Below are 27344 nucleotides of genomic sequence, written 5' to 3'. Positions count from 1 at the left end.
TAAATAAGATAGGGAAATACAACCTAGATGGAGCTACTGTAAGATGGGTGTATAACTGATTGGAAAACTGTTCCCAGAGAGTAATCATCAGTGGTTCACAGTCATGCTGGAAGGGCATATCGAGTGGGGTCGTGCTGGGTCTGGTTCTGTTCAATATTTTCATCAATGATTTAGAATGATAATGGCATAGAGAGTACACCTATAAAGTTTGTGGATGATACTAAGTTGGGAGGGGTTGCAAGTGCTTTGGAGGATAGGATTAAAATTCAAAATGATGTGGACAAACTGGAGAAATGGGCTGAAGTAAATAGGATGAAATTCAATAAGGACAAATGCAAAGTACTCCACTTCGGATGGAACAATCAGTTTCACACATACAAAATGGGAAATGACTGCCTAGGAAAGAGTACTGCGGAAGAGGGTCTGGGGGGTCACAGTGGATCACAAGCTCAACATGAGTGAACAGTGTTGCAAAAAAGGGAACATCATTCTGGAATGTATTAGCAGGAGTGTTGTAAGAAGACACGAGAAATAAGTCTTCCTCGCAACTCTGCACTGCTTAGGCTTCAACTGGCGTACTGTGTCCAGTTCTGGGCGCCACATTTCAGGAAAGATGTGGCCAAATTAGAAAAAGTCCAGCAAAGAGCAACAAAAATTATTAAAGGTCTAGAAAACATGACATATGCAGGAAGATTGAAAAAACTGGGTTTGTTTAGTCTGGAGAAGAGAAGACTGAGGGGGGACAGGATAACAGTTTTCAAGTACATAAAAGGTTGTTATGAGGAGGAGGGATAATTTTTTTCCCCGTTAACCTCTGAGCATAGGAGAAGAAGCAATGGGCTTAAACTGCAGCAAGGAGGTTTAGGTTGGACATTAGGAAAAACTTCCTAACTGTCAGGTTGGTTAAGCACTGAAATAAATTGCTTAGGAAGGTTGTGGAATCTCCAGCATTGGAGGTTTTTAAGAGCAGGTTAGACAAACACCTGTCAGGGATGGTCTAGATAATACTTAGCCCTGCCATGAGTGCAGGGGACTGGACTAGATGATTTCCAGACCTACGATTCTATAACTATCATCCTCTGACTTTCATTAGCCAGCCTTAGTGACATGTACTAAGGACCTGATCCAGCTCCCACTGATGTCAATGGAAAAACTCCCACTGATTTTAATGGGAGTTGGATCAGAAACCAAATGTATGTAAAGAAAAAGAGCTGAGATGTGTTTTTCGTGCTTCTGTTAAATGGATTCCCTGAAAGATACTGAGAAGGAACAAGTTAGCAGAGGGCAAAAAGCTGTCACACAGGGAGAAACAACCTTGCAAGCACCTAATGAATATTGAGGGACACAAGGGTTTGCTGTGTGCTGTCAGCTGCTGCGCTCCTCTGTTTATTGACTAGTCCCCACCTGTTCACATGCCTCTTTGCAAGTGTGAGGTTTCAGTGAACATTGTCCTGAGGGATGTGTGAGGTAGGGGTAGAGGTGGGGGAGCTCCGTGAGGGCTAGCCGACACATCCAGGATGAAATGTCCAAGTGCCAGGAGCAGAAACAAAACAAGACACACGCACACACAAAAATCAATAAAAAGTGTAATGCAGTTTTATTTAATTAAATCCCACTCTTGACTTCACTGGCCAGCTCCATCCTGTGGTGACCTCTGACCTCCTTCATTTTGTTGACTGGCACAGCTGTTAGTAAATCACCTGCTGGAGAGGCTCTCTGGAGCTTTAAAGGTCAGCTGTCAGCAACTGCTGGAGAAAGATAAAGAAGAAAAACAGAACCTAAAGTTGAAAAAAGGCAGTTTGAGCTCTGTGCATCCAACCTTCCCGTTCGGCCAACTGTTTACCTTTCCAAGCACCTGGCTTTTTTAGTCTCAAGGTTTGAACCATCACATTCCTCCTCAGCCTTGGTATTATTATTTTTTAAAATCTTCCAATTACTTTCATACATTCTTCTTTCCTACATCATAACCATTAGCATTGTTTTAATGACACAGGACGGGCCAGATCTCATCCCTGAGGTCCACATGGAGAGTCATGAAGAATGGAGGCTTGATTGTTCTCTGTTCCCTTCCCCCAAGACCTTGCACAGAGATCTACATGCAGCTCTGAGCTGGGCAGGAGATGGAGTTCATGTGTGATCGATGGGGAGGAACACACCTTGACACCTAGTCCAGGCTTCAAATGTAATACAAGTTCAGACTGCATTCGCAACTCCACTGAGCTGCAGGAGCCAACACAACTAGAGGGGAGATCCTATTAGCATGGCTCCAATGGATCCACACTGCCCTGAAGCAGCGATGAGGCTGGGTGTCCAGAGCTGCTGCTGATATTTTTGGGTCTCCCCCTCCTCGGTCCCCAGGTGTAGAGACATCCTTTTACCCCATGGGACAGACCGCCTCCAGAGAGGTGAATGAGGTAGTTTCTGGGAGGGATTCCTCACTGAGATTTTCTCACAAGTCCCTTTGCTTGTGGCTTTTCATACCAGAGGGGATAATTTGGTTCTATAGCCACCTGTCCATCCAATCTACCTAACACTTTAGCTTTAGAGCTGTGCAAAATATTCATATGAAATCCAGGTTTTCAATGCCCACCTGAAACTTGGGCCAGGGTGAGCGTTTTTGGGGAACCTTGGCATATTTGGTGCAATTTATGGGTTTAGGAGTGTCAAACTTGGCTGACTTGCCAGATTTTGCTATGAAGCTGGGCAAGATGTGCAGGTTCTCATTTTCCTTTGAGTCCACTCAAACTTTAAACTCAAATGGAAGCTCATAGGTGTGTGAACCCATCTGAAGTAAAGAGAGAATGTTTGCCTAAAGCTATGCAAACCTCAACTACAGAGCTACTCCCTTTATCCCCTCTCACCCTCATCTCTCTGTCTATTTTAAGGCACATATAGTTTCCATAAAATTAATAAAACCATGGGACACTCTAGTATTTACTTATAACTTGTCATCGTAAAATTCTGGGTCCCAGTCAGAGCTGATGTAAGCAACCATTGAAGTCAGTGACGTTGATTCCACTTAAAACCAGATCTGACTTTGACCCACAATGGCTGTTTACCAAAGGAAGGTAAAAGAACAAGCCAAATTAATCTCTCATGTAATTCCGCTGAAGCCATTAGAATTACACCGGAGATGAATTTAGCCCAGGTACCTAGTGTCTTGGATGGGGTTGTACTTGGAGTGGCTGGTTCTTCCCACCGTTCCTGCTGCCACAGCTATGTGTCTATTTTTAGTGTGCTCACTCAATCAGAGCTAGCATGGATATGTCTTTCTCCACTGGAAATTACATGTCCAACTCCAAGTGTAGACATGTGACCATGGTTCCTTCAACAAACTAACCTCTGAACCCATCAATGAAAATTTAATTGTGCACCAAGGACCAGTGGGCTGTTTATCTGAGTAGATTTCCACTCTGACAGTGATTCTCCTTAAATGCTCTTCTTGGCTACAGATGTGGGATTACTGACTGGGACAGGCTTTACAGTCCATGGGCCAGCTCTTGATGCCTGATACAGCCCCTTTTTAATTCTCTGAAAGGAGCTGTAAAGCTGGCCTAACTGGGCAGTTGTTGAGGATTAAGTCAGTGTGGGGAAATACCTTGGTAATGCAGCCCCCAGTAGAGAGGGCCTGCCGGGACAGTGGCTAGGAGTTTAGCTAGAGGGCAGAGTTGGAGTGGCTTATGCAATAGATCCTTGAGGGCTGCAATTAGCTGGTGTAATTTAGAGCAGCTCTGAGGCTGCTCTCAGTTGTGGGTGGGCCAAATGACCCTCAACAGTACCTGCCCCTCCAGGTTTGGGAACGTACAAAAGTGACATGCAGTTCGCAGCTTGGCTAGACCTAAGAATTAGGGGCAAAATTATCTGTGTCACAGGAGCTATAACTAGCCCTCCTTGACCATCCAGACCAGATCCCAAACAAAGCAAGAAAGTGAAAATAGTATTTACTGTACCTGCCATCATTGGCCGAGGAATGAACAGTACTGCTGCCTGTAATTCATACCAGTGTTTGATAGACTCATGTTTCACTCAGCAATATTTTGTTGTGTAGAGTTTCAAAGAAATTCTCCCCCTCCCTTCCCCATTCACAATATGAGATAGATTGAAAATACAAAATAGAACCAGGCAGGGAAATAAAGAGGCAGGACCTATGTTTCACTTAAAAATAATAAGTGAGGGGCAGATTTTTAAAAAATAATTTTCTCCGAAGTTAAGGAAATGGTTTAGACAAATGTCTAGCATACATCACTTTAAAAGAAACACGATTGTTTTGTTAAACCAAAAGAAATCCTTGTGAATCTGTCTGAAGAGGCTACATACAGCATTTACATTAACCACAGAGTTCAAAATCCTCTTTTCTTTAACGCTTACATCGAGTCACTCCCTTCCCAGCAAGCCTTATTCTTCCCAAGAGATCAAATAACATCAAGCCGACGAGTTAACATTCAGTTCACAAGTCCCACAGGTCAAATCCAAACCCTGAGATACGTTGGTGTAGAGCCGTAATCTAAGCAGTGACATTGTACTTTTGCAGAGTCACCTGGGAGCCACTGTAAACTGTAATAAGGACTAATGAGTATTTTGTCAAAAAAGCTAATTTCAGAGAAGGTGTTCTTTGCAATTTTGCTCTTTTATGTCTGTTTAATGTCTGACAGAGAGCAAGAGAACACCCCCAGCACCAATAACACAAACACAGCCCAGAGCTTGATTATCTCAGGAGGTTGGAAAAGCTTGCTCTGTTCAGTGGGAAACAGGGAACAGTGAAATACGGCAAATCATCAAGAGCAGGATGCTGCAAGCAGATCACATCTCCTGGGAGAGCATCTAATGTGGTCCATTGGTACACTTCTTTTCATTTACTCAGTGGTTTAAGCTGGGATTTTCAAAGGAGACGACAGCTTTGTCAATGGGAGCTGGGTGCTAACTCCCTTTGGCTTTATCTTGACTAGGGAAAGTAGTCGAGTTGAGGCTGGGCTTCATTAACATTTGCTAGCTAATCCTGGCCTCCTTAGTGTAGACGCAGGGTAACACATGGTGGGTTGAATTAGCTGGTTAAGTTTTGCCTAAGTTAGAAAATGTGATTTAATGCTTTACATATCACAGCTTTCCACAAAACTTAGCTGCAGTCTTCTACTCAAATCTGAAAAGCACAATTCCCTTCCAGCAGATGGGATGCTATCCCCCAAATATAAAATATGCTTTTAGATACTATCATTTAGGAAGTCTACGAACTACTGGTTAGAAGCATGCAGATGACTCCAGTCCTGCTATTCTAGTGGTAGGGTTCTGGTTTGCTGTGCAAAATACATGGGTGTGATTTTTATATGTCCTGCCGCCTACTCACTATACCAGTTGGGAGTGGCAATTATTACCAAAGCAGAGCACTCAGCCCTGGGGGTAAGAGGAAGTAGTTAGGAAGAGCAGAAAGCACCATGATTAAAAAATAAATAAATAAAAATAGGAATGGTGTTGTCTGATACTGAAAGGAATACTGTTCATTCTTCCTTAGCAAGAAGGCTGGAGGCTGTGACTCATGAAATGAAAGAGTTAAAGTTGGGGAAGACAGGAACTCCATACAGGATGCAGAGCATCCTCTGGTGAAAAATGAAGAGTGTAGGTGGGTGGAAAATCTACAGCGGTAGCCAAATCAAATGGTTTATCTAAAGAACACCCACCGTGGATGGCAATTCTTTCTCCAGTATGAATTAGCTCACTTGCTATTCCTTTGTACTTGTCAAGAGATGGATACAGTGTTTTGACTAGACAGAAGATCTCTGACCTATGATCCATGTCATTTATTCCAGAGGGCATAGTAGTATCCTCTTTAAGAATAAGAAGCCATGATAATGAGAATGGGAAGAACTGACATTTCACCCAAGTTGTAGTTTTATCATATGCGGAACTTTAATTCCATGCAGCTCACTGAAAATATAGGAGTTAAAGATGTTCGTTTACATTCCCAGATAGAATTGGCTTATGAAAATATGACTGTGTATTATGGAAATAGGAACGCAACCCCCCAAGGCTTCTGAACATCTTGCATCATCATAACCTGACAACAGATTGAAAGGTGCCCTAAATTCCCACCTTTCCTCCCTTTGTCCTTCAGGTTGCCATGCATGAATGAAAGGAAAGTAGAAAAATCTTCTTTTGATTGGTGTAGACTTTTGTAATGCAGGGGGACATCATGAAGCTTCATGTTGCAATTTGAGAGGGGAAGATCCTTGTTACCTTTTTGGAAAGAAACATATAATGTTGCTTGATTTCTTGTATTCTGATATTCTTTTGACACAGTGGTTTAACAATTTCATTACATCCATTCCTGGTGTATTCTCTGATACTGTGGTCTCAAGGGATCTTAGCTGGTTAGTTCTCATGCTGCCAGCTGGACACTGTAGAATGTGCTACGCCATTTCCATGATGGAAGATTTGTCTTTAGTCAAATCTGGCATGTTATAGGTTGGAATGCCTGTGATGGCCTGTTATCTCTTGATGTCATCCAACCCTTGTGTTTTAGGTTTTCTGAGGGATCTTTTCCATCCTGCTTTCACTGGGTCAAAGTCACAGATGATTTCCACAGGGAAGTAGGCAGGCATTCAGAGCAGATGACTATACCACCTTAGAGAGCACTGGGCAATGGTTCAGGAGAGTGAGACCTCTTTTGTCATGAAAATGGACTCATCGTTCGACTTGAATTCATACCATTGGATGTTTTCGCTCATTTGGATATGTTTCATCTCAATGATGTCCAACTTCTTTTCTACCTTGGCCGTGAGAGGCCGTATTTCAGTCCCATAGGTCAGAACACTGACCACCAAAGTATTATGTATCCTCAGCTTCATTGGTCTACTTATCAGGGTGTTCTTAATTGCAAAGTCTAATCCTTTGTTCACGACTGACAAGACAAGATGAGGCCATATTAGGCCTGGGTGTAGAGTGCAAGGAGTTTAAGTGAATCACATTCACCACTGGTGTATAATTCCTCTGAAGTCAGACGAGTTACAAAGGGGATGAACTTAGCCAAATGCATCCTTTTGGCTACAATAGGCTTTGTAATGTGAGTGCTGAACTCCCTGTGTGGAGCTGTTAATATGAACAACATGTGGTGTGGTCTGGATGAAAGCTGGAGGCATGTAGGTAAGTATAGCGGTCAGTAGGTTTCCAGTATAGGGTGGTGTTTATGTGACCATCGCTTATTAGCACCATAGTGGCCAGGAAGTGGATCTCTTGTGTGGACTGGTCCAGGCTGAGGTTGATGGTGGGATGGGTGCAAATTGCACAGGCTATGCTACCTGCCCTGGTGTCCTCAAGACTCAGTCAGTTCAGTGCATTCTGCAGCAGTCCAAATGGCAGGATTTCTCTGTCACTAGTAGTATGACGAAAGGTTAAAATAATTGATATGTTTAGTCTTGAGAAAAGTGGTGAACCAGATAACAGTCTTCACATATGAGAAGGGCTGTCACCAAGAGGACAGTGATCAGTTGTTCGCCATGCCAACTAAAGGAAGGACAAGAAGTAATTAGTTTAATCTGCAGCGAGGGAGATTTAGGATAGCTAAGAGGGTAGTTAAGTACTGGAATCGGTTACCAAAAGAGGTGGGGGAATACCCATCATTGGAGGTTTTTAAGAACAGGTTGGACAAACACCTGTCAGAGGAAGTTTAGGTATACTGGGTCCTACATCTGTGCTGGGGAATGGGCTAGATGACCTTCCAAGGTCCCTCCCAGCCCTACATTTCTATAATTCTGTGTTTTCAATTTCTTTTCATCCAATGTTTTTTCAAATCATCACTCTTGGCCTCACATCAATGACTCTTTTCTTTCTCCCTCCCTCCTTTTTTACCCCCTGCATATTGGACCAATCACATTTATTTTAAGTTTCATAGGGTAAAAATGTTATTATAGTGAGTATATTTCAGTAAAGAGCTTTATTGTGTTGTGCTTTGCCCTGACCCCCTTTTCAGGTGTCACAGTAAGTAAAATAGGGTTGTTATTAATTACTAGTAATGGAAATGATAAGGGATGCCAATGACAAACATTTGGTATTTCCCAGGAAGGAAATTTCATCTTGCCCACCTTTAGATTTACTGGTGTGGCTGGGTTCCAAAGTAAAATCCATGAATCCCTCTAGTGATGTCTGCTCTCTTTTCCTTTCCTTTCTGACTACCGGGGACAATGGAGTGTGAAGGAGACAGTCTCTTTGTTGGTGGCACAATGGAGCACCTTGGAAAATAGAGACCAGGTCCAAGAGAATTAGGTAGAAAGCCCTAACGGGTATCACTGATACATCTCTGAAACTCACAATTCTGCCTGATAGCCAGCGGCAGCTCAGCACTCCTCTGACAGTGATTAATTACCATTTTCCCATGTTGCATGCTGTATTTGGTAATGCTCAGTAATTCTCCACAGTAATCAGCCAAAACAGAATGGGCGCTCATCAGCTGATTTAATTAAAAGCACATTTCTTCTCTCATTGCCTCTCGCATGTCATTAGTGCTGTGTGTTAGAAGTGCCACCAGTCTGCAGACTGGAATCAGCCTGAGAGTGCTCTTTCCAAGCCTGAATTCCCAGACACACAAATCTGGAAAAGAGTTTCAAAGGGATAAGTGATTAGTGGCCGATTTGACTGCATTAAAATGGTCATTTGTTTATTGATGGCCTAACTTTGCAAGGTGCAGAATGCCTCCTGGGAAGTGCTGAGCATCCTCAATGCCGGTGGACATCAGCGGGAGTGGAAGGCGCTTAGCACCTCACAGGATCAAACCCTAACTCTGCAGATCTCTGACCTCAGCAACCCCCATTCATTCAGACCTTTGATTATGCCAATGAACTTCATGTTCCCAGCTACATGTTGATACCCAAGGCTGTACTTTACCTCCGTAGCAATTTACATAGCCAAAGTCCTGTACACTCACTTGATCCTCCACACCTCCTGAGGCACCTAAATGGATTTGTAACATCGACACTCCATACTGCGCGCCACGTAAGCGTGTTTGTAAGTGCTTCAGGGCAGGCACCGCATCTTCTGTCTGTTCTGTCAAGAGTCCGCCACACTTTGGGGGCCTGCCGAACCAATAATAGACAAAGCAGATCCCTTTTTTACAGACAAATCACAGAGGGGAAGGCCGAGATCCTCATTGAAAACAATTGTTGTTCAGTGCCTCAATTCCTGTGGAAACCTGGGCCTACACAACTAGCTCAAGATCACAGAGTGAATCAGTAGCAGAGTGAGTGGGATGCTTTGGGGTTCAGCCCAGATCAGTAAGGCGTTGTGTCGAGCCTGCCCTGTAACCCTGGATGCCTCTGTGCTATGGAGCTGTGGCTCAGAGCCCCGAGACCAGCAGCGTGCTCGCGGCATCCTAGTCTCACCCCAGCTGGGTCACTCCTTACAGGGTGACACCAACCGCGTGTCCAGCCCCAAGTTTCCCCTGTAGTGTCCAGTCCCTCCCACTGAAACACTGCCAAAGCCTTATGTGTTTGCTGCTCCTTTAAAGAGGCAGTCAACAGCCCCAGCTTATTAGCATGACTGAGGATTTCACTGTTCAGTCTGAAAGACCGCACTGGGATGGCTATGTAATAAAACAAGTGCACGTTTATTAACAAAGAACAGCTATTGAAGTGATACCAAGAAAGGTACCAAGGAGTTGGGATAGAAATGGTTGCAAACAAACAAAAGTAAGACTAAAACCTAACTTAACAACCAAGTGTCTTTTGTTCAAAGTAATTTTCTCACCACAGTTGTTTTTCCAGCATGACTGGCCAGTTCTTAGTCAGAATCCAACACAGAGCTCAAAGCGCTTTTCTTCTTTGGGTCTGCCTGCATTGCAATAAAACATCTTTGGCTGGCCCAGACTGGCTGACTCAGGGTCGTGGGGCTCAGTTCTGCGGTGCAGATATTCAAGCTCAGGCTGAGGCCCAGACGCCAGGATCCCGTGAGAGGGGAGGGTCCCAAACTGGAGTGGTGGAAGTGCCCTAAAGGTAGGGGGCCACAGGCAGCTGAACCATGGTCCCGCCCCCTGTGCTGCATCATTCCCCCCCCCCCCGTGATCTCACCCGCACACTGCCCCTTCTCCACACGGCCCCACCCTCATGCCACCCCTTCTCTATAAACCCCTGCCCTCACGCCACCCCTTGCCCCGATGCACCACTCCAGCACTGCCTCTCTTCCCCAAGACCCCGCCCCGTGTTTGCTCCTCTTCGCCCTTCCCCTATCGCTCACACTTATGGCCAGTAAAAAGTGGAAGGGCATAGCCTTTCCACTTTTAAAAGTGATGGGGCCATGGCCCTCTGGCCCCCCTGTTCCGGTGCTCCTGGTTCCAGAGCCTGGGCTCCAGCCAGAACATTTAAAATGCAATTTTATAGCCCCACAGAAGCAAGCCCCATGAACCTGCGTCAGCTGACGTGGGTCAGCCATGGGGTTTGTATTGCAGTATAGACATACCCTTTGACTTTTCAGGAGAAGGATGCCAAAATGGCGCGTGCTCTCTCTCTCTGTTTATATCTTCCAAATGTCAATGACTTTGTTTCAGGAGGCAGGAAGGTTTCCTGGAGCTGCAGCTTCCATCCCCTGTTAAGTGACCATCCCCCACACTTGCTTGCCTGATGGCTTTGTCTACCTGGCATGTAAATGTAATTTCATTGTCTCTCCTTGCTCAGTTTACACTGGAGACACATTCAAACAGGTGGAACCCCATTCCTTTGCCTGCCAAACACACTTGAAGAACATATTTCCAGCACACATTCATAAGTTTTCATATACTTCCTGTACGTATACCACACAATAATGTTGACCAGCTTGTTGCCAGTTTGCATATGATACCTTACATGTCATCCTTTAGATACAGATGATGACAAAAGTAAGTTGGGGTACACTGAGCCCGTCAGGCCAGCTGATACTCACTGCTACATACTGGGAAGCCCCTGGCCCTCTGGACGCTCTTACGGTCACAGCCAGGATTAGAGCTCAGGAGTTCCTAGCTCCTACTACTATGCATAATCCGGTAGGCCATCCTACCCCTCACTGCAAGCTGTTACAGGGTTCAAAGACCTCGGTTTGATTTTAGTTTCTTCTGAATTAGGTTGACTGTACTTACCATGAAACATCAAGGCAAATATAAAAAAGGCCTGAGTAAATAGCAATATACCTTTTTATTTACGGTTATTATTTACATATTCAGCAATATTATTGCTTGGCTGATGTGCAAGAGAAGATACATTTTCTTACACAGGTAATTGTATGCATCATTAGCATTTCACAGAAACAATACTTCAGCCAGCATATGTACTCAATTTACAATCAAATTACATGAAAACACAGCATTTTTATATACAGCACTTTATTTAGATAAAGACTAGCTTTCATCTACAGTGTGTGTGCATTTGTTTTTTCAAAACATTGTCATTCAACATCACTCCGGCAGCACTGCGGCTGTACAGGGTTAGTTCAGTCATTCAAACTGGGCTTTGCATGTTTTTACGCATCTCGTTATTATACCAGTTTCATTTATTAAAAATAAGGCAACTGGAGTCAATAATCCTCACTGACTGAAAGTAAAACAGTGAGAACATTCTGGATAACAGTCATCAGTGCAGCTGATAGCTATTAAAATGTTCTTGTGCTGTTACCCAAAGCAGATTTTATCTCTCATTTCTGTCTGTTCCAACGTGCATCTCGTCACATTGGCAAACGCTTTGCTTTAATTAGCTGAGGTCTTGCTTCAGTCTTTTGCATGTCAACCAGCCTCTGTACACTTTCATATTTTTAATCAGTAGCCTGTTGTCTTTACTTTGTCATTCAAACTAGCAGATAAATCTGCCCCTTTCATGATCTTCGCTGCTTGGTTGAAGTCTTTACTTCAAAACATGCTGTTTAATTTTCCTGTTCACTGATTTCCATTTGTTTCCTGTTCAAATGCTGGCCCCCTCCCCTGCTCGAGCATGCTGCATGCATTAAGCTAGTGCGAACAGAAGAGTGAGTGCCAAAAAGGCAATCCTCTTTCGTTTCACCTACGAATGAGAGTTGTCCTACCCTGTTATGGGATTCTCACTTTAACAATGTGCTCTGTGTGTGTGTATATAAGGGTACAGTCCGCCTAAATACTACACCAGACTATCAGCATCCCACAAGCTGACATGGATTCTCCCATAATTGCTTGGGCGCAAAAGTTTGTGGGTTTGTACACATCGGGGCGTGATGAGCTTTTTTGCTTTTTTTAATTTAACAGACTGCCGCAGAATATTTAACTTCAGCCAATGATGAATGCAGAAGTTCCAGACATCAATAATAAAAGTAACCATACTTGAAAGAAGGAGAAGGTGACCGGGTGGTATCCTGCCGCTTTTACATTTTCCGGTTCATAGGAGGGGAATCCAAGGATGATCGAAAACGTCTACCAGTTGGGGTGGCTGGGGTTGATGTCTGCGCTTGTGGCTGAGTGCCAAATTGAGTTTGGAGACTGCTCAGGATGTCATCAAGCTTTTGGTCCATCTGCGTGACCTGTTAGGAAATCACAAAGTGGATGGTCTATCAGATGGTCACACACCCTCTGCCTGTTCACTCTTGTGCTTACCTACACGTATTTTAAAAGAGAATGGCAGTTCTGCTGCAAAGGGGCAGCCTGATAATATTGGAAATAGAAATATTTTGTACAGGACTGGCATCTTCACAAACCCATGTAAACCAAATACAAAAACAAGAGGCTTCTACAACTCCCCAAACCACTGTGTTGTGCACAGTTCTGTGCTTAGGCTAATGTGAAGATCAAACCGTATGCTATAATAAAGTCACTGGCAAAGCCACAGAAATAGCAGATTAGTGGTCCTAGAAAGCAAGCCCAGCAAAGGCTAGCTGAGTCATCCCCTCTGACCCTCTGCATTTTGCAGGGATGATCACTACAGCATTCCCAGAAGTGTCTTATCTAACCTATCTTAGATCATCTGTAGTGAGGGTGCCTCCTTTAAAGATCTGCTTTGATAATGTATTGCACTGCTCAAATTATCTTAATTCCTCCCTCTTCCCCCAAGTCTATTTTACACTTCTGCCTTCCTCAGATTTAGGCCATTACTCCATATTTTACTATCTTGGGACACTGAATGATCCCCTTCCTGCACTTATGATAGACAACTCTGTGATATGTATTATGGAGATTTAGCTAGTATGATGTGCATTTATGTACATCATTCGAAGGTTGGCCTATAAAGAATATCGGAGCTCTAGTTTGCTGGTAAATTATGGATCTATGGTATAAAGACTAACTTTCTATTAGAAGCTTGATTTTGATTGCTCCTTTCACTTCATTAAATCACTGGCTTTCCAGCTGAAATTTCTCATGCTTGTTCTCTAGACAGAGAAGAACTTTTTACGTTTTTTGTTGACGGCTGGGTTCTATCCAACAAGATGCCTTGGAGATGCAAGTTTGAAAAACAAGAGGGTTACTTTGCTTTTGGAAGTCTTCTTGTGTGTATAAAATGTCATTTCAAACATGATTTGGGCCAAGATTTTCAAAAATGAGTCGTGGTTTTGGGTGCCCAACTGAAGGCTCCTTGAAGGAGCCTGGTTTTCAGAGGTGGACGCGCACTCTCTGAAAATCAGGCCCCTTCAAGGTGTGTCAAGCTGGACACTAAAGAAAACGGAGGCACCCCAAAATCACTAATCATGTTGAAAAATCTTGGCTTCGGCCCAGAAACCCCACATTGGCATTATTCAGTTGTTGCTGAGGGATTGAGCCACACTACAAAATGTTGCCACCTTCAGCATCTTGTGAGCTAATCATGATTAAACCTGCAGGATTCCATCACGATTATCTGACACTATGCGGAACATGAATTGTTCTGGGCTCCTGTGACTGCAAAGTCCTGGTCGGTATCATGTCAGCTGCCTCTATTGTTCACAACAGGGCTCCAATGCAGTACAGCTTTGTAGTGCAGGCAAGCCCAAGGAGAACTAGTATTTTAAGGAATGTTGGATGGTTCATTTTGGAGTTATCTGATGTGAAACTCTGAACCTTTGAAAACTCTGATCCGTCCCCACTGGGTCTAATGATGGTTGAACCTTTAAAGTGATACTGGATCTAAACAAATCTTTCATTTAAAGAGATATATCTAGCTTTTTTTGTTTTTTTAAAAAGGATAGCTTAGGAAATTTATAATAGCTGCCAAAATTGAACGTCTATCAGGTTGAGAGTTCTTTAAAAAACAACAGCAGCACATTATTCACTCTCCTACCCCCACTCGCTCTCATTATACTCACCCACTGGCCACCAGAATTGTCTATGTAAGTTACATCACCATGGCTGCCAGTATCTTTACATATAGACAACCTGCCACTTGGCGGGAAAGGCAGTGGTGGAGATCTGCCCCTCCCAACAGAGAGACAGACACACACACAGTCTCCCCGCTGAAATGCCTGCCCTTTAATTCAGTGATTCTCTCAACAGTGCAACCAGGAGAAACTGGCCATGCTCCTGCCAGTCCCTAAGCACTGGTGCTTCCTGTCCAACCATGGGGGAGATAGAATGGGACTGAACCTCTCTTTTAGCACAGAATCTGCACTCCTTCCTTCACCATGCTAAATCCCTGGAGGGGCAATTAGGTAGGAGCAGAATTTCATTTCCACACATCTCCCTGCCTGAAGGCATGAACAGGGTGGTATCTCCCACTACAACAGCATCATTTCTTCCACAGTAGAGGTCAAAAGGGGAAAAACAAAAATCACAAGGCTCCAGGACAATTTGCTATTAATTTATTTCCTGTATATGTTACAGAAACAGCACTCTCCACCTCTACCATTCCACTGCTACCCAGAAAAACCTTATTACTTAATCAACACTCTGTATACCAACTAGGGACCCACTGTATCTGAGATCTCCATTCCTACACACATCCCTAAATGGATCTGAAGGCGACACCCTTCAGAAACAGGTCTGCTGTGCGCCTGTATCCCAGCCACTCTGCATAAATTGACGAGTGAAGTAAGAGTACCATCATTAGCAAAAGACACTGAGGCATATGGGTGGAATGCATTTCCTCTTCTTGTGTAATCAAATGTTACAAAAGCTTCTAAAATTACTGTAATACTTATAATAGACCCATCTCCCCATAAAGTGGGTTGGACTGAGGGTTGAAGGTCAGAGTTAAGGTGATTGCGGAACCTTAACTCCACATGGCTTAGCTTTCAAACTTTTATTTTTCAGCAACTATTATGTTCTAGTAATGCTAGCTTAAAATAACTGATTTACAACCTTATTGAAATTAACGCCAACAGTTGCCATAGACCATTTATATCTGGCTATATAGCATTGTCACAACAACCAGGGACATGGGTATGGCATGAACCTTTTGCTTTGGGTTCTAAACTGCTAAAGACAGTCTGGGGTTGGAACGGGTTTGAGTGGAGGAGAGTTTTCAGAGACTCATGTTTCAGTGGTTAGAGGGTTTCAACGCCATGCTAATGATCTTAGAGGTTACTCAGGGACATAACCCTTACCCCTGAGTCTGTTATGAAAAAAAAAGCGGGGGGAGGGGTGGTATTTGGTGGTAGTGTCTCTAGTTTTTATTAAAATCTCTAAAACAAAATCCACCCAATTCCCTTGTGGTTGGCTGACAGGCCTTTACTGGAAGCCAATAAAACCTTGATTCCATCTTTTCTCAGATCTTTCTCTGAAAGTTATAGAATACTATGAATACAATGGGGAAGATCTCCCCCCCGTCTGAGCACCACTTGGGGCAGGAAGGGGAGTGGGATGTCACATTGCTTGTTACAGCTCCCTGATTCTCTGGGCCAGCCTGTGCTGGTCCTGGCCAAAGGTGAGTGAGAGCAGCCTCAGAGTTGCTCTAACTTATACTAGCAGCATGTGGGCCTTAAAGGACCAAACAGTAACTGAAGATGGTTATAAGGGAGTTCCATCCACCTCCTGCTCCAACATGCCCCCTATATCATCTGCGGTACTCTGACCATTTACTTGTCTTATAACTCAGAAATCAGCCTGAAAGGGGTTAATGCTGTTACAGCAGCTCTCTCTCGAATTTAGTCAATGGTAGAAACAGACCTGTTCTCATTTCTTAACCCTTTGGAGCAATACATCAATGAAATGACATGGGGGTGAATTTAGTCCAAGCTGTCTGACGCACTGAACATTTCTTATGGTTGGAGTAAGAGAATCCTGCCTTTCCTCTCTTCTGTACCCTCTTTTTTCTCCTCTTCTTTCTGGCCTTCTGCACTCCCATCTTCATCATAGCTGTTTACCGAGTGATGGGACTGTGGGTCAGAGGTGAGCGGATGACAGGGTCTGAAAATTGAGTCAAGTCACTTATTGAACAGCTTATTGTTGAGCTATTATGATGTCACAGTGGTGGGCATGTATGGATACATCTACATTGTAGCCGGGGGATGAAAATAGCAGTGTGTGTAGACGTACCAGCATTAGCTATACTCTGGCTTGCTCCTAAAAATAGAAGAGAGGATGGTGTGGGCTTCACGTATCTCAAACTGGGGGCCGTGACTCCTCAGGGGGTCACAAAGTTATTACATGGGGGTTGTGAGCTGTTAGCCTCCACCCCCCAAACCCCGCTTTGCCTCCAGTATTTATAATGGTGTTAAATATAAAAAAATGTGTTTTTTAATTTATAAGGGGGCCAGACTCAGAGGCTTGCTGTGTGAAAGAGGTCACCAATACAAAAGTCTGAGAACCACTGGCCTACACGAAACTATAAACCACAACCCCAGCTGGAGTGTAGATGTACCCCGTGTGTGTAGAGTGTTGCATACACAGACAGAGAAAAACATATGGAGACAGAAAATCGGCATGTTCTGTTAAGCATGTATTCGGCTGGAAATCTGGAAAACACTCGAGCTGTAAGGGTTAAGCAGCCTGGAATTAATTTAGAAACCACAGCCTTGATTTTCTTGCTCCCCAGTTCTTGAAAAGCCTGTTTGGTTGACGCCAGTCGTGACTCAACAGAATCTTTCTTAAGCAGAAATAATGTATAGAGCAGAAATTAAACCAGAGTTACTACACACGAAGAAGATGGGGGTATAAGAGCTTTAAGCAGGAAAATACGACCAGATGGATAAAAGACATTTTAAGGACTTCTGTAGTGAGATTTTGTCAATTTTGCTCTAAAGTATATGCTTGGATCTTAAATCTATTATGCCAACATGTTTTATAATCATTCAAAAATACCGTGCTTCTCAATGTACCACTTCAGTGAAAGCTTGTAACTGATAATAGTTTTGTTACAGGATTTATGTATTTTCTCCAGTAGGAAGAAGCACCAAAGTTTTCGTTTAAAAAGAAAAAAAAAATCCACCACATAAAAAGAATTGCATGGCACTTTACCAACAGAGATAATATTTTGCATTTCCATAGTGTCTTCTATACAAGGGCCTGAAAAAGCTTCCCAGTCATTAATAAACTGAGCCTCACAACATTCCTGTGCATGTTAGATACACACTGTACTTTAATGCCCATTTTACAGATGAGGAACTCAGGCACAGAGAGATTAAGTGACTTGGCCAAACTCAGAGAGGAAATCTGTAGCAGAACTCTCCTGATTCTCAATCCTGTGCTTTAAGCACAAGTCCTCCAGTCCCCTGCTTTATGGCCCCAGTTCAGCTACATACATAAGCATGTACCAGCTAAGCATGGGCATAATCCCACTGAAGTCAATGGAACCACTCATTTAAAGAAAGATGCATGCTTCAATACTTTGCTGGATTGGGGCTAAGAAACTTTTTAAAATTGATACAAAATGTTAGGCTAGCCAACCTCGTTTAATAGATGCAAAATGAGATGTTTGGCAACTCAGGGCCTGTCTGAGGTATGTGGCGTTACTCTCAGGAGTCAAGGCTGCCACATGAGTAAAACTTTCAGAATCAGGCATAATGTAGCTAACCCTGCTAAATCTCCTAACAACTGCCACTTTCCCTCAGCCTAGCTGCAAACAGGACAAGTTGTCAGTTTGGAATAACATATCCAGGCAAATGCAAGGGCAAAGGGTTAAATTTGGAACACATTTCTCAGCTGAGTAAAGTGAGAAGCCAGCAGGCCTAACCACAGAATTTTCAGAGACGTGATATGCTCCTCGTAGGCTCCTTGGAGACAGGTGAGTTTGGCAGCTGTCCACTGGCAAATGGCAACAAAACTTCTGCTCCTCCACATTACAAAAGAGCTCCAGAGACAATCTACAAACTTTAATGCTTTAAAATACCCTCAACTACCCTTTAGAAAGGAGACTGGAAATGCAGTTTGAAAGATGAAGTTGCTATTGGGGCTTTAGGGTGAGTTGTTGAGATTTATATTTGTGTTAGCATTCCTTCTGAGAAGGAACTATGATTCTATAATGGTATGTGGTAGAGTTAAAAAAAAAGTCTTGAAACCAGCTCCAATGAGTCATAGCAGGGAGCAAAGGGGAATCGGGTCATGTTAGCCACTGGGCCTCAGCAAGTCAGAGTTCTTAACCTTGAACACAGTGTTTGCATTCTATATCTGACTGTTTGTCATCTGCGGTTGCTTATAAGTCCGCCTTTGTGAAAACCAGTGCCTTTGGCCCCTTTTTAAATACTTCATTTTAGCCCAGTGAGTTCACTCTGATTATCTGTAAAGGATTTCTGCAGTGTGAAAATGGGGACCCTACGAATGACAGCAATGTGGAAGACTGAATTGTGCTGTCAAATTTACCACAGGCTGGATAGATTCCTAATCATTATGAGCGAGCTTAATTTTTTCTCCGTCGGTCTGCCTCTCCTCACATACACACAAAAAGCAAACTAGACAATAAACAAAAGAGGGAAAAAGTGAATTGAAGTAGCCACATAATCTTCAGAAAGTTCACTCAATTTAAAACAAAAATATTCCCCTTCATGGGTGTGTCTGTCTTTTAAATATTATTTCTGGAGGCTTGGAAGGCAGAAATCAAATATGTGAACAACTCACTGACTTGCACTGCTTCCAGATGAGGAGTATAAGGGGAAGATATGCTGCTGGAGCACTAAATTGTGAACCCACAAACATGCTTATGTTCTGCTAAGTGGATGTTGGCCTGTATTACATTTTTTAAAAAAAGTTTTCACCTTCTGAAAGTTCCTTTTTCCTTGGGCAGATAGCAATCCAGACTTCCACAATCCCAGCGAAACTGATCAAAATAGCTGAGCTGAAAAGCAGAGTCTTTATGAAAATATCCAGAATGTTAGTGCTATAGTGCAGAACACAACACTGGTATGGGGGATAGAAGACAGGCTTTTTAAAAGACCTTATTCCAAAACTTCACAATGTGCTTGGTTTACTGCTTAGCCGGATTCTCTTTGATCTCCTGTTTGCCTAATAATTAGAAATGGGCAAGCTAGTAGTTGCATCAGTGGATTTGATCACTCTAACCCTGTTTTCTTTGCTTGTGAATTACCAGACTCATTTTTACCTATTTCTTTGCTATCAGTAGAAGACTTTATGCAAACATCTGTCAGTTTAGTGGTGCTGCTGAAACTCTTCATTTTAACTGTGGCCTTGTCTACACTGGCAAGTTTCGGAGCAGTAAAGCAGCTTTCTGCGCTGTAACTCCCATACACACACACGCACGCACGCACGCCCTCCCATACAAACTGCACACACTGCCAAGCCACTTCCTGCACAGAAACTGCGCAGTTGCAGCGCTGTAAAAAACCCACCCCGACGAGAGGCGTAGAGCTTTCTGCGCCGGGGTACAGCACTGCGGAGCCAGTGTAGACACCGTGGCTGATTACAGCGCTGTGATTGGCCTCCGGGAGGTGTCCCACAATGCCTGGTCTCGCCTCTCTAGTCGTCAGTTTGAACTCTACTGCCCTGCCCTCAGATGACCAACTGTCAGCCCCACCCCGTACGTTCCTTGGGAATTTTGAAAGTCCCCTTCCTGTTTGCTCGGCGATGCGTGCAGTGATCTCAGCACATCTCCCCAGGTGGCCTTGCCTGCTCCACACACCAGCGATCCCCCGCTTGGAGCAATGCCGAGCTGCTGGACCTCATCAGCATTTAGGGAGAGGAGGCTGTCCAGTCCCAGCTGCGCTCCAGCCATAGGAATCATGATACCTACGGACAGATTTCACAATGCATGACAGAAAGGGGCCATGACCAGGACACACTGCAGTGCAGGGCCAAAGTGAAGGAGCTGCAGAACACCTACCACAAGGCGCGGGAGGCAAACCACCGCTCCGGTGTTGTCGGTTCTACAAAGAGTGGGACATGATACTCGGCAGAGACCCCACCTCCAGGGCGAAGGCCACTGTGGATACTTCGTTGGCTCGCGTGCCAGTCGAGAGTGGACCGAGCCAGGAGGAGGAAATCTTGGAGAAGGATGTGGAGGGGGAGGGGGACCCAGAGGCAGAGGGCGACTCGGAGGTCAGAGATGCATGCAGCCAGGAGCTCTTTTCTACCCTGGAGGAGGCTAGCCAGTCACAGTGGTCAGAGCTTGGTGAAGCGCAAACAGGAGAGGAGGCCCCTGATAAGTGTCTTTGATTTTGGGAATCACTGAAGCTAGTTGTTGGTGGCAGGAGGGTTGCAGAAAGCAGGCTTGTGTCTGTAGGATGTGTGTACCCCCACATGCTAGTCTGAGCAGCAGAACCAGGTGTTCACTGACTCCCTCACTTCATGGGAATCTGCCTCAGAGATCTCCAGGAAACTCTCATGGAGATACTGGGCAATCCACTGCCGCAGGTGCTTTGGAAGAGTTGTTGTGTTTCATGCCCCATTAAGGGTAACTTTCCCATGCCACTGTGCTGTCACTGGTGGTGGGGACAACTGCTGCACACAGGTGAGCTGCATAAGGGCCAGGGCAGAAGCCACAGTCTTGGAGAAGACCCTCCCTTGATTCCCTGCTCATCCTCAGCAGCGAAATATCTTCCATAATGAACACAGCCTGTGGAAAACATGGGGACAGTAATGATTATAAGCCCCTGCCCCCACAGTGCTGGCTCTCCCCAAGAGTCACATGCCAAGTGTACAGTAGGGTACACTGATTTCCCCTGCCCCTGCAGATACTCACCCTTTTGGGGGTCTTGTGGCTCATGTGTGCCTGCCTAGGGTCGGGCAGTTAGTGACAGGTATGTGAATAGTGGCTGTGTTTTAAATCACTGAATCAGTGGTCTGTGTGTTGCAAACAATACTGCTTCTGTAAAATGTCGCATTTTGGCTTCACAGATATGACCTTGGGAGCTCAGCCTCCCTCTTTATTATCGCCGGCTGAACGGCTGTGCAGAATTAGAAAGTGGCCACAGAAAACTAAGGAGGACTTTCTGCGTGATGTTATGATGCACTCTGCCACCGAGAAACAGGAATTGAAGGAGTGGCAGGACAGAGAGAAGAGGGACCGAAAGGAGAAGGCGGCACACCAGAACGAAGCCACAGGGTGGCTCTTAAACATTATGAAATGCCAAGCAGACATGCTCCAGGTAACCGAGCAGTTCTGTGCCCTCCCTCCCCTGCAGCTGCTGTCACAAAACTCTTTCCCATGAGCCCCCCAGACACCGCCAACACACTCTTATCAACCTCCTGGGTCCAGTCTGTACCCGCAACATTCCACTCCTGCCCTGTCACAGTCCAGCCCTGCAGACTCCCAGTACCCACTGCACTCAACACCCATCCCTCTGCAGTTTAGCTCTGCTGAAGAACAGTACCCGCTGCACTGTACTCCAAAGGACAAGGTTACATATGATACCTGGACATACACAAACCTTTAACCCTCCCAGCACCCCCCCTCCTCCTGGGACCCGACCTTCCCCCATCCCCCACAGTGCTGATGTGTTTTTTTGTTTGTCTCTCTCCTCCGGTTGTTGTTTTTTAATAAAAGAATTGTTTTGGTTTGAAAGCAATCTTTATTCCATTAACTGAAAGCAAACAGAGCCCTGTTAAGCAACAGGCAGTTTTCTTAAACCTTCACAGTGCATCGTCTGCACCAATCACAATCACCTCCTAGCATTACAAGCACTGCACTCCTGAGCATAGCAACAAATATTAGTGGCTTTCAGCTTCAAATTGCTGCCTCAAGGCATCCCTGATCCTTATGGCCCCGTGCTGGGCCCCTCTAATAGTCCTGGTCTCTGGCTGTTCAAATTCAGCGTCCAGGCGCTGAGCCTCTGTGGTCCAGCCCTGAGTGAAGCTTTCACCCTTCCCTTCACAAATATTATGGAGTGTACAGCACGCGGCTATAAGCATAAGAATATTGTCATCGGCCAGGTCCAGCCTCCCATTTAGGCAGCACCAGTGGGCCTTTAAACGGCCAAAAACACACTCAACAGCCATTCTGCACTTGCTCAGCTTGTTGTTGAACCACTCCTTGCTGCTGTCAAGGTTCCCCGTGTATGGCTTCATGAACCATGGAATTAAGGGTTAGGCGGGGTCTCCCAGGATTACAGTGGGCATTTTGACTTCCCCTATGGTGATCTTCTGGTTCAGGAAGAAAGTCCCTGCTTGCAGCTTCTTGAACAGGCCAATGTTCTGAAAGATGTGTGTGTCATGCACCTTTCCGGACCAGCCTGTGTTAATGTCCATGAAACACCCACAGTGATCAACAAGCGCCTGGAGAACCATAGAAAAATACCCCTTCCAATTAAGGTACTCGGTGGCTATGTGGTCTGGTGCCAGAATTAGAATATAAGTGCCATCTATCACCCCTCTGCAGTTAGGGAAGCCCATTTGTGCAAAGCCATCCACAATGTCACGCATGTTGCCCAGAGTCATGGTCTTTTGGAGCAGGATGCGATTAATGGCCCTGCACACTTCCATCAACACGACTCCAGTGGTTGATTTTCCCACTCTGAACTGGTTAGCGACCGATCGGTAGCAGTCTGGAGTAGCCAGCTTCCACAGTGCAATCACCATGCGCTTCTCCAGTGACAGGGCAGCTCTCATCCACATGTCCTTGCGCCGCAGGGCTGGGGCGAGCTCATCACACAGTCCCATGAATGTGGCTTTTCTCATCCGAAAGTTCTGCAGCCACTGCTCCTCATCCCAGACGTGCATCATGATGTGATCCCACCACCCAGTGCTTGTTTCCCAAACCCAAAAGCAGCGTTCCACTGTGGTCAGCACCTCAGTGAATGCCACAAGCAATCTCGTGTCGTAGCTACTACGTGTGGTGAGATCAATGTCACACTCCTCTTGCTTTGTAGTTAAAGGAATAACTCCACTGCCTCTCATGACGTGTTAGTGAGAGCGAGCGGCATACTGGTCAACAGTGCGGGATCCATTCCTGAAGACCAAAGTGGCAGAGTGCGCAGTACACAAACCGTTGAAAGATGCTGCCAAACGTGGACGAAAGCACAGGGTTTGCTGGGATGAGAAGCAATGCATCACGGGGCATTGGGACAGGACCCAGGATGCCCCTTGACCCCCTCTGTCTTCCCACAACTCTTAGCAGCAGAAAGGGAAGAGGTGCTCTGTGGGATAGCTGCCCAGAGTCCACCGCTCTGAACACCACTGCAAGTGCCGCAAGTGTGAACATGCTATTGCGCAGGCAGCTGACTGTGTGACCACATGACAGCGGTTTCCCTTCAGTGCTGTCTGGATAGCAATGTAACTTCCGGCAATGTAACTCTGCCAGTGTAGACTTACCCTGTGTCTCAGTAGTCACCACTCATTATTTGTGGAAGATGACTGGTCACCTAAGGCCTTTTCTATATGGGAAAATTTGTATCTATTTTAATTAAATTAGTTAATTAACTAAACTAATTTAGTTCGGTTGGTGAAACTCCCTTGTACGGACACTTGATTTAACTCAAGACAATTCTTTAATGATTTAGTTCAGGGGCGGCCATCCTGTGGCTCCGGAGCCACATGCGGCTCTTCAGACGTTAACACGCGGCTCCTTGGACAGGCACCGACTCCGGGGCTGGAGCTACAGGCGCCAACTTTCCAATGTGCCGGGGGGAGGGCTCACTGCTCAACCCCTGGCTCTGCCACAGGCCCTGCCCCCACTCCACCCCTTCTCATCCGCTCCCCTGAGCCTGCCGTGCCCTCACTCCTCCCCCCACTCCCCCAGAGCCTCCTGCACTCCACAAAACAGCTGATCGGGAGGTGCGGGGAGGGAGAGGGAAGGCGCTGATCGGCGGGCCTGCCGGTGGGTGGGAGGCGCTGGGAGCAGGGGGGAGCTGATGGGGGGCTGCTGACGTATTACTGTGGCTCTTTGGCAATGTACATTGGTAAATTCTGGCTCCTTGTCAGACTCAGGTTGGCCACCCCTGATTTAGTTGAACTGGTACAATTTTCTGAAGTAGACAAGCTCTAAGTCACATGGTACTGTTTCTTGTGTTAAACAGTTCAGTGGTTTGATAAGGTACAGCAAAGCCTATATTTAGATTTATGGGCTCTTCTACGCCTACAACTACATCCGATTATTCAAACACAATTTTGCCTATTGGATAGTTTGAAACCTTGTTAATTTTTTAAGAGTTGAAAAAATGGTGTGCTCGTAGTGCTGCCCAAAGATTGACAGCTCGGAAGACTAAAGTCCTTTATCCATAAAATGGATTGAGTGCAGGCAACCTCCCTGCAACTTTCCTCTCCTTACCTATCCAATTAGTCTCAACCATGAACTAGAAGACCCACCCCTGGGATGAAATATTATGGCCCATTTAAATCTTGTACTTTTTGCTTAAAATGTCAACAGGTGTGAATTATGGTGAGCGCTTTTATTATATTGATACCTGTCTACTAGCAACTGGATCACCACTTAAGAGAGCCCACCAGCGGCTTATTTTTCTAGGACCTGGTCCTGCAGGGTGCTGAGCACCCTGGGTCCAAACCAGTCAAGCAGGCGCTAGCTCAAAGCAGATGAATAGTTGCGCTGACTTCAAGTTACGCATATGATTAAATGTTTTGCTGGACTGGGATCAGGATACTAAGAACCTGGAAGGATTGTACTTTCAGAAGAAGTTTTCTCTGTTTCCTAAAATATACATACCATACACGCACACACTTTTATTTATATATACACCACTATTTTATATTCCAATTTAGTGGTTGAATCTCTTATATGCTCTTTTACATTCCTGGCATTGTAGTTGGAATCAAGCCTGATGTCCTTCATGATATGGGTTTGGTGGTATTACTGGTAGATAAATGGCTGCTTCTGTTTTAATACAACATAGTTTTACAAAAGCTAGATCATGCCAGACTAATGTGATCTTTCTTTGAGAAGATAAGCAATTTTTTAATAGCTGAAATGGAGAAGATGGGGATTAATATGAGAACTGAAAGGTGGATAAGGAGCTGGTTAAAGGGGAGACTGCAATGGGTCATACTGAAAGGTGAATTGACAGGCTGGAGGGAGGCTACTAGTGGAGTTCCTCGGGGACTGGTCTTGGGACCAATCTAATTTAACATTTTCATTCATAACCTTGGCACAAAAAGTGGGAGTGTGGGAGTTATTGCCAATACGGAGGAGGACCTCCATACGTACATATATACAATATCGTAGAGAAGATCCGGAGGACCTTGAAAACTGGAGTAACAGAAATGGGATGAAACTGAATAGTGCAAAGTCATGCACTGAGGGACTAACAACAAGAATTTTCACTATAAGCTGTGGGCTTTTCAGTTGAAAGCGGCAGAGGAGAAGAAAGTCCTGAGTGTATTGGTTGCCACAAGATGACTACAAGCTGCCAAGGTGTTGCGGCCATGAAAAAAACTAACACAATCCTAGGATGCATCAGGTAGGTATTTCCAGTCGAGAGAAGGAAGTGTAATTGCCATCATACAAGGCATTGGTGAGACCTCATTTGGAATAATGTGTGCAGTTCTGGTCTCCTATGTTTAAGAAAGATGAATTCAAACTGGAACAGAGAAGGGCTACTAGGATGCTCAGAGGAATGGAGAACCAGCCTTACAAGAGAACACTCAAGGAGTTTGGCTTGTTTAATGTAACCAAACGAAGGCTGAGGGGAGATATGATTGGTCTCTATAAATAAATCACAGGGACAAACACCAGGGAGGAAGAGGAGTTATTTAAGTTGAGTGCGAATGCTGGCACAAGAACAAATGGATATAACTATCCATTACCAAGATTAGGCTTGAAATGAAATGAAGGTTTCTACTCATCAGAGAAGTGAAGTTCTGGAACAGCCTTCCAAGGGGAGCAGTGAGGGCAAAAAATCTGACATGTTTTAAGATTGAGCTTAATAAATTTATGCAGACGATGGTATGATGAGATTACTTACAATGGCATATAGCCCATCTGTGATTGCTAATAGCAAGTATCTCCAACTTTCCCTCTCCTGGTATTGACACCTCCTCATCAATTATTGGGAGTGGACTACATCCACCCTGATTGAATTGGCCCTGTCAACACTGGTTCTCCACTTGTAAGGTAACTCCTTTCTCTTCATGTGTCAGTATAATAATGCCTACATCTGTAATTTTCACTCAGTGCAGCTGAAGAAGTGGGGTATTTTACCCATGAAAGCTTATGCCCAAATAAATCTGTTAGTCTTTAAGGTGCCACCAGACTCCTCATTGTTTTTATTATAGAGAGTTCTTTCTCAGGTGTCTGGCTGCTGGTAGTGTAGAGTCCATCTGATCGCCATATTTGGGGTCAGGAAGGAATTTTGCCCCAGGTCAGAATGGCAGAGACCCTCGGGTTTTTCACCTTCCCCAGCAGCATGGGGTTTGGGTCACTTGAGTAAATAGTGGGTTCCCTGTAAATCATGAGTTGAGGACTTCAGTAATTCAGCCACAAGTTATGGGTCTGTTACAGGAGTGGGTGGGTCAGGTTCTGTGGCCTGTGATGTGCAAGAGGTCAGACTAGATGATCACAATGGTCCCTTCTGGCCTATAGTCTATGAGTCTAAAAATACTTTGTTTAACTTGATCCCATTATCAGGAGGTTTTTGCAAATATGGACTGACTTAGAATTTGAGACTTAATCACTGCGCACCACAGACACCAGCTTCCTCCTTTCCCTGGGGGTGCTCAACCCCTGCTCTGTCCCAGGTCCCGCCCCCACTCCATCCCTTCCGCCAAGGCCCCACCCATGCCCCGCCTCTTCCTGCCCAGTTCCTCCCCCTCCCCCCAGCACCTCCTGCATGCCATAGAACTGCTGACTGTGGTGGGTGGGAGGTGCTGGGAGGGAAGGGAAGGTGTTGATCGGTGAGGCCGCTGGCAGGTGGGAGGCATTGGGGGAGGGGGAGGAGCTGGCTGCTAGTGGGTGCTAAGCACCCACTAATTTTTTTCTGTGGGTGCACCCACAAAGTCAGCACCTATGATACTCATCCCTTGCAGAAGATGAGGCTGCCAGATTGGGTAATTGAGGTGTCTAGCGAAACACCCATATTAATGCCACCTTCATAGAGATTTCACTGTGTGAATATTTTGACAGATCTGCAAAACA

The 27344-nt window shown here is 45.0% G+C and overlaps 1 protein-coding gene across 1 annotated transcript in view; it reads right to left on the bottom strand.

Moving 5' to 3' along the window:
• Nucleotides 1-11125: 11125 nt before the first annotated feature.
• LOC311514343 (potassium voltage-gated channel subfamily KQT member 1-like) overlaps nucleotides 11126-27344 on the bottom strand; it is a gene marked incomplete at its 5' end in the record, with an annotated part of 745885 nt that continues 729666 nt past the window's right edge. The window contains one exon of the mRNA XM_084616893.1: nucleotides 11126-12492. Within this exon, the coding sequence (XP_084473019.1) occupies nucleotides 12337-12492 (156 nt within the window). The 3' untranslated portion in view covers nucleotides 11126-12336. The remainder of the gene's footprint in view (nucleotides 12493-27344) is intronic.

This window comes from Lepidochelys olivacea (genome assembly GCF_965140295.1).
Source record: "Lepidochelys olivacea isolate rLepOli2 genome assembly, chromosome: 1".
Classification (NCBI taxonomy): Eukaryota; Metazoa; Chordata; order Testudines; family Cheloniidae; genus Lepidochelys; species Lepidochelys olivacea.
This window is presented reverse-complemented; position numbering and strand designations above follow the sequence as displayed.